The sequence below is a fragment of the Anneissia japonica genome, unplaced genomic scaffold (genome assembly GCF_011630105.1).
Source record: "Anneissia japonica isolate Jap-2015-1 unplaced genomic scaffold, ASM1163010v1 scaffold1374_len1023071_cov147, whole genome shotgun sequence".
Lineage (NCBI taxonomy): Eukaryota > Metazoa > Echinodermata > Crinoidea > Comatulida > Comatulidae > Anneissia > Anneissia japonica.
The window spans coordinates 590,108-598,708 of NW_022728671.1; the positions used below are offsets into that span (position 1 = coordinate 590,108).

Consider the following 8,601-nt stretch of genomic DNA (forward strand, 5'->3'; position numbering starts at 1 on the left):
AGCTGTGTATAAGAGACAGCAGGTGAGCAGCGCAGTGTGAAAAGGACGAAATTGAACACTAAATTCCTACTTTAATAGTGGTCCAATGTACGAACCTACATATTTTATCGTCAGCAAAATAAGCGATCTCAAAATTATATTTATTTTATAATAAATTAAATACATGAAAAGGCATACTACTCATCTTAAATAATATTTTCGATATCAAAATGCATGTAATTTATGCTAATAAAACTCTGTAATCACCCCTATAAAAATGAAACAGTTTAATCCTTGTGGCCAGATGGATGTGGTAGCAGTGCGAAAAAAGTGTTCTTGGCAGGTCATCATGTGACGAAACATTCTGTCTCATGATTTTTTTGTGATGATATTAATTAAAGCAAAAACAATTAATATATATTAAACAAGCGTCCGTATAATAATTTGAATAACTACACATAGGCAATGGACCAAATTATGAATTCTACAGTATTAAGCATTCCAAAAACTTGTTACAATGTTTGGTAGTGGTATTTTGCCGGTGACTGGGTGCGTTATGTCTGGCTGCAGGAAAACCTCATTGGATGTAGACGGCGGCCATCGTTTTATCTATATTTACATTTTCTTTTTTGTGAGTGGGAAGATGGCGGCCCGCATTTATCTGTGTGTGGGACTTCTGTGTCTGTGTCCGTGTCCGAAACGTTTCACATGGCAACAGGACAGGTCTGGCCCACTGCGCTGCAGTATGTTCTTGGATGGAGTAATAGAGAATTGAACATTTTTATAATTCACAAGTACTACTAAGTCTATATGCAGAACTTTGATTACTATTTTGTTTAAGTTTGGTAATTTTTTCAACGGCAAAATGTTGCTGTCGAGACCGGGGTCTTAATACAGCAGTACATGACCATTTCAACGGCATTTGGCGGGAAAATTTGATCCCCGAAAGCCTCATATAATAAGTAATAATAATAATAATAATAATACCGTATTTATATAGCGCCTAACAGATCACGGATCCCTCTAGGCGCTTTACAATTCTTAATTAAGAATACTAATTAATAATTAATATTATTAAGTATACTGTACAATTAAAGTTAAAGTTAAAATTTAATTAGGAAAACACAATACTGGAAATGAAAATAATTTTAATAAAATATTCAAATGTTATTCATTAATTTGTATTTACACTAGATGGAAGCTGAACAGAAGGAAGATGTTAGTGTGACTGATGTGACAGATTCTGTCAACAACATGAAGTTAAATGAAACAGTAGATGATAGTGTGCCAGAAGTACCTGCACAAGAGATTCCAGATGAATTAGAAAGTACTACCACAGCAAAATACGAAGATCCTGGCAATAGTAAAGAGCAGCCATCTGTTGATAATGAGCAGGATGCTGCCTTGGAGGAGAATTCCAATAGCTTAGAAAAGACAGAGCAAAATAATATTAGCGAGGATTGTGAATATGCGGGTAGTTGTGTTGATCCTGTTGTCGCTCCTCCCCCCCAGAAAACTGGGGAGGATGATCCTCAAGGAACAACTGACGAGGATGATCCTCGAGAAACAACTGAGGAGTATGATAGTCAAGGAAAAACTGGGAAGGATAATCCTCAAGAAATGATTGTGGAGGATAATTTTCAAGGAACAAGTGAGGAGATGAACTCTGAGAGTCATAAGTTGACTGCTAAAGAAGTAGAAAAAGCTGAAGAAATGGAAACAGAAAATTCTGAAGATGAACATGACGACGAGGGTTCTGATTTTGAAAATACTGCACCAGTGAGAAGAAGAAGAGGCGTCTCTAGTGATGGGGAAGAGGAGGAAGGATTAGAAGAACAGGTTGTAGAGTCTGATGGAAATATTTCAGAGGAGGAGGATGAAAGAGATGTAATTATAGAAAGTGAAGGATATGAAGATGGTGATATAGAAGAGCCAGAAGAAACGATTGAAGAGGAAAAGGTATACAGGTCTCCATCCAGTTAAAGACTGCTCTTGGGACCAGTGTTTTTATGGTCTTTAGCAGCATTAGTCTCTAGTTAGAATAATAAAGATAAAAGACATTCGTTAATTTGGGTCCACAGAAAAGTGGTCTTTAATTGGATTGGTCTTTAATTAGAGGAAGACCTGTGATTAATTACTTAATAATATATCCTGATTTTCATTTTTTAAGAATGTCTGTTATACTGTACCACACACAATTGTTTTTCTCAGTTTTAAAACTTGTACAGTATTAATAGATCATAGTGACAGAAAATATAATTGTGTTTGGACAAATTTTTATCAACCATATTTTGACCAGCCAACAAGTAAAACTCATAGTAGAGTTGAAAGATATATCAAATCTCTTTGTTCTACACAAGATGGTGTAAAGTAGCCATAATTTAAAAATCAAACGCTTAAACAATCTCAAAAAAACTAATACAACTTGTGTTTTTAATTTCAGTAGTCAAAATTGAAAATTCTTTATTTTTTATAAAAAAAAAATTTCTATGCAACTTATTCAAATACAGTATATTTTTTCTCTCTTGTATCATTGATCAGAAATATTTTTAACACATAATGTAGATTATACAATGTATTGTACATGCATGCTATACTGTACTGTAGAATTTTGTAAATACTGTACAGTCAAATCCAAAATGGCATTGAAAAATTGTTTGACTTAGATATAATTTGTCTTGCATATCGTTATTAATATGGAAAACACAATTTGGCTTGTAAAATGAGATTGACTTTTAGTTGAGTTTGAGACCTGGGCAAGTTTAACTGTTTAAAATTTTTCATTTACCAAGCTACAGTTCTGTCTGTGTTGTACAGTAGACAGTATTATGTTCTCTTTACAATTTATAAAACTTTGGAACTGTAAATATATTCTTTTATTACAGGAAAAGGAAAAAGAAGACACGGAAAACCCACAATTTGTTCCAAAACATGGTATGTTTTTTATGCATGACAATCGAACCGATGCTTCAAGTGAAGAGACAAAAGACTCGTAAGTATACAGTACATCCATTCCTGCTACTGTCTAATTTCTTAAATTATCCATTCCCCTATTTTCATTCTCACATTGCTACACTTTTCTTTCTCACTCCCGTTCTCACCTCATCCTCTTCTTGCTTCTCTTCCTGTCAACCTTTTGTTCTCTCTCTCTTCCAACCTTAATGTATTAATAGTTTTCTATTCGCCCACCATTCGCGAATTCTCTCTTATTTTCTCCCTATAATGTCTTATATTCCTAATTTTTTTTTTCTTATCTTGGTATTTACTGTACTCATCCACTCTTTGTTATATCATTTCTTTTGTTTTCCTTTCATCCACAACTTTTTTTTCTCCTTATCTTGTCTTCTTTTTGCTATCATTTTGATTATTCCTTTTCCAGCTGTTTTGTTTCTTATCTGCCTCGTGCTTCCTTTTCCAGCTGTTTTGTTTCTTATCTGCCTCGTGCTGCCATTCTCTGTCACTGTCATACTTTTCTAGTTCAATTCTTGTGCATGTTTTATGTCTCTCTTCTCTTTTTTTCATAGTCCTTCTAATCTTTCTTTGTCCTTCATTTGCTCTGAAACTTTCACAAATTTCGCAGGTAGTCAGGAATCATGGAAATTTCATGTCGCAAAATAATGGAATACTGTACATCATACATTTTCAGCTTGCATAAGTTTTCTAAATTTTATATATAAATCATCAAAGAAAGGTAAATACAGTGTTCGAATAAAGGACATAATACATCGTGTAGCATAGCACTCGACGAATGTAGTCCTGTAAATAAATGAATAAAGAAATTGTGTAATAAAATCCCTCTGGCGGGACTCGAACCTGCGACCTCTCGTTGTCAAGGCGAGCGTCATAACCATTAGACAACGGAGGTTTCATGGTTTAACAGATTCAAATACCACCAGATACACTCCATTACACAAAAGTACAGCTAGAAACAAATAGTTGCTTATAATATAAATCAAGATAGTCGTTAACACTGTTAAATTATATATAAATCATCAAAGAAAGGTAAATACAATGTTCTAATAAAGGACATAATACATCGTGTAGCATAGCTCTCAACGAATGTAGTCCTGTAAATAAATGAATAAAGAAATTGTGTAATAAAATGCCTCTGGCGGGGCTCGAACCTGCGACCTCTCGCTGTCAAGGCGAGCATCATAACCATTAGACCACGGAGGTTTCATGATTGAACAGATTCAAATACCACAAGATACACTCCATTACACAAAAGTACGGTTAGAAACAAATAGTTGTGTATAATATAAATCAAGATAGCCGTTAACACTGTTAAATTATATATAAATCATCAAAGAAAGTTAAATACAATGTTCGAATAAAGGAATCCCCAAAAATGCAACATGTTTGTAAAGAGTTAACACATCTAATATAGAATGGATTTCAATTACTAAATCAATACTGTACTCGCGAGAATAAGCGCCCGGGAGCTTAAAATATTTGTTTGCACTTTCTGAGGGGCGCTTATTCAAATGGGGCGCTTATTTAAACGGGGCGCTTATGAAAACAGAGTGGAAATTGATGGGGCACTTATGGAAATAGATGAAAGTCTAGGGTTTCTTATGGGAAATTATGAAATTCAATAGGCACCTTTTGAATGAAAAAAAGATTATATAAGGACATTAGGAATGGTGGTTAGAAAAGATAATCACTCTCAAGTGCATGTGGAAAATCCCAGATAGATAGAGCGTTCCTGGCATACGTATGGATATACATGGGCAGTTTTGAAGCAAACAGTCTGATCAATGGCTGCATATGACACAAAAGTATTGTTCTCACGCTAAAAAAAGATGTTAAAATGATATTTCTTCGGCGATGTTGTTATGTAAAAAAAAACAGTTATTATACTACTTAGAATAATACATGTACAGTATTCCAAAAATCTCTCGCTCCTAATTTCGAATGTATTTTCAGTCCAAATGATCAGTAAAAAATTGTAATAAGAAATAAGAAAACAATAAGCATAGGCATACCATGCCAAGGTGATTAGGCCAAAAAAAATAAATTGTTTTTGTTTAAAAAAAAGCTAAAAAAAAAAATTTTTCTTAAGTTTTTTTGTTTTTCCGCCCCCAATTTTTTCCAGTGAGTTATGGGCGGGCACTGAGGGCAAACAAACAATTTTTTTTTTTTGGCCTTATAAGAAATTGATTAACATGGCACACCAGTAAATGTAAATGTTACATAAAATGAAAGTTACACCTTCCACCAGACAAAAGTCAAAACAAGTTTATGCAGGTGATTCTTTTCAGCAGTACGTGTAAATCAGATTCGGAAGTCGTTAGATTCGTCACGAAATATACAAAATATATGAAGAACTTTATTGCAATCTCTCATTAACATTACAGTGCAAGTCAAATCAAAATTGAAGTTTAAGAAAAGGGGAGAAAAACATTAAAACTACATCACATACACATCACAAACACATTAAAACTACATCACAAACACCATTAACACATAAAAAAAAAATCACTAGATTACAAAAATACATAGCCTCACTCATTTAATTTAAATTTGTTATTTGTTTGTTTGTTATTTATTTATCTCTAAAATAAAACCATTATGGTTTCTTTGAATTAAAGATAAGATTAGATAACATTTATTGTCTAATAAAACAACTGGAAATTTCTTTTCCTCTGGCAATACAAAACATAAGGCAAGATTAAAGTTAAAATACAATTGATAAAAAATATTTAAAACGTCTTGTAGAGATATCTAAATTTGATCCATTAAAAAGAATAATAAAATTGATAAAAATTCAGAACTCGTACCATTTAAAATGATACATAAAAGGCTTCGACCGATTAAAATGATACATAATAAAAAAATCTAAAAATACATAAAGGTAATGTAAAAAGACTTTAGTGTACTAACTAATAGTGTGTTCATTAAAAAGATGGATGGAGTTGATAACAAAATAGTTACGATATCTAGCATGGCACGTATTAGGAACACACAATCTGAATCCTGAGCAATTAAATTTTAATAACTCATGCAAAGAATGAGTGCTGTCTTTTATTATCACAGTAGTTTTAAATGCGATCTTCATAAAGAGATTCAATTTTTGGTACCTATGCTACCGCGAGCAGCTTTAACGATTTTACATATTTTAGACATATTACCATGGACCTATTAATCTTATTAGGTCCATGATATTACCATAAAAACAAACAATATTGTAGGTTAAAATACTTTGTACAATTGATTTATAAAATAGTTTTAAAATAGTATTGTCAACAAGAAATTATTCCTAAGGAAGTGCAGTCTTTGACAAGATTTATATATGTTACATTTGAGTTTGTGTTCCAATTCAGCTTATTATTGATAGTGTAGTACCTAAATTGATCATTTATATATCTAAATTGATCATTTCTTAAGTATGCCAGTTATCACTTTGTCATTGGCATAATCATGCACTCTTCACTACTACTTCTACCTGTCACATACTGTGAAATTTGTGCGATCTGACGTCATCCCAATCGCAGTACATGTTTGCACACCACTATCGCACGCACCCCCAGAAAAAATTTTACCAATTGGCAGCAGAGTTTTGGATGCGCGGTCTCCAACCCTCTGGAAGGGTCATCGTGACGACGAAGAATGTGTCGTGTTTAGAAAAAATACATACCTGTAAGACTGAAAATGGATGTTAAAAAAATATAAAAGTATAAATTTTATTGATAGTTACATCTGTAGATCAAAACAACTGGTAGGGCCTACTGTACTGTTGGGAACAGTACTTGTGATGCATCAAAAAGTGAAGCACTTTCAAGTATACTCCCACTAGAGCAGGTCCGGTAGCCGCCGTTACTGCATATCGTTTGTGTTTCCTTTGTAGTCAATTCAATCATTAATACTGTTCTTACCACCTTTACGACTGGTTACAAATGAGTAAGAAATAAATAAGCAAGAAATTCATTTATGGAGCCGTTTTTGTGAAATTTTATTGGTTTTTAAATTTGGCTAAAACATTTTCATTCTGGCAAAAAAAAATGAAAACCTTTCGATTTTCTCAATTCGCAAAATTTCATGTTACAAAAGTATCTGGTTTTACAGAAGCCGTTTTTGTGATGTATTTTTTTCTTTGTTTTTACTTTGTTCTTAGTACCTTATGACTTTTGTTGTTGTTTTAGCATATTTGCAGTGGTGATCTAGTATAAAATGAAATTTAGTGGTGATATACAGTAAATGTGTTGTGAATCATGTATACTTTATAATGATCTCATTACTTTTTTGATAGACCTGCAAAAAAGAAACTCTGGGATGACAAAGGGAAGTGGTCACATGATCGCTTTTTGTTAGAGGAGCAAGGACCAAAGTCATACAGAGATGTGATCAATGTGTATGGTTATGACATCAGAGAAAAAGACTATCCGCCTACTTCTAGTAGCTACACAAGAGGGTGAGTATATTTTTTCCAGGATGCTAGGAAAGTTTTCATTTCTTGACTGAAGCTTTCAACTATGCATTAAGGTTTTGTAACTTTCTTATTTTTACACTGAAACACCATGGTTAATGCAGCATTTGCAATTTCAAACTAAAACTGAGGTTGGGGATTTATTTCCATTGCTGTTTATTTTCCTTGTGTCCTCAGCCATGGCACCTTATTTACATTGGTTTCTCTCAACCAAGGACTAAAATAAGTACAGTACCTCATTGATTTGTTTTACTGGGTTGATTGACAAAGTGTGTAATAATAATAATGCTAATGTATTTATGGCATTATAGCACTTTCTGTGGTGTTTCCAAGAGTAACCATTCTTATCCTAGTTATTGAAAACATTGTGACTCCCTCTTCTAACAGGAACATTTTTTACAAAAAATATTCACATTTAATAAGTACACATCAGATAAGTAAGAAAAGGCCATGTAGACAAAATTCTTTAGAAAGACACAAGCAAATGGACAGTGGTAATTTGAGCCTCTAAGCTGAAGGAACAGGAACAGAACCTGCGCACTAAACCACTTCTGTAAACACATTTTAAATTTATATAGCACACATGTTCATTTTAGAAAGAACTTGTTCCCTGGCCATTGTTTTTTGGACATATTCTTTATCCATGTCCACACTATCATGTGGTTAAATGTGTTATGCCCATGTTTGGGCATTCTTATTGCGATATCATCATGCCCATACATGGGCACATCATACAGATTTGTCACAAAAGAAGTTTGATAGTGCAGACAGAGCATTAGTTATTGACATCCCACCATGTGCAGTATCTATACAGGCTCTTGGTAGACAAAGTGTCTTGCCCATGCAGTGTGATGACAGTCAGCCTCCAGACCAACCATCTTAATTGAAAGCCCAACACCTTACTACTGCATCACATGCCTTTGACTATCATGTACAGTACCGCCATGAAATATTGCACTTTTACCTGCGTGCAGGCTTCGTAGATACATCGTAGCCTGATATAAACAATCTCACCTGCGCGCAGGCTTCGTAGATACATCGTAGCCTGTTATAAACAATCTAAGCAAGGCTATGCGAAGCGAACCTACGAAGCAAAAGCATGTTGTTTATTTGTATGTGCAGAAAGACTGCTGTAGCTTACTGGAATAAACAATCTATTGTTTGATAATTTGTGAATGGCAAACACGAGTTTAGAC

General features: G+C 33.7%; 1 protein-coding gene across 2 annotated transcripts in view; it reads left to right on the forward strand.

Annotated features, from left to right (window-relative positions):
- The window catches only part of LOC117114452 (protein CASC3-like), a 49,721-nt gene that overhangs the window by 25,592 nt on the left and 15,528 nt on the right, over window positions 1-8,601 (forward strand). For both annotated transcript variants that reach the window (XM_033258118.1, XM_033258119.1), the window contains exons 2-4: window positions 1,174-1,938; window positions 2,865-2,971; window positions 7,229-7,390. In XM_033258118.1, the coding sequence (XP_033114009.1) occupies window positions 1,174-1,938; window positions 2,865-2,971; window positions 7,229-7,390 (1,034 nt within the window). The remainder of the gene's footprint in view (window positions 1-1,173; window positions 1,939-2,864; window positions 2,972-7,228; window positions 7,391-8,601) is intronic.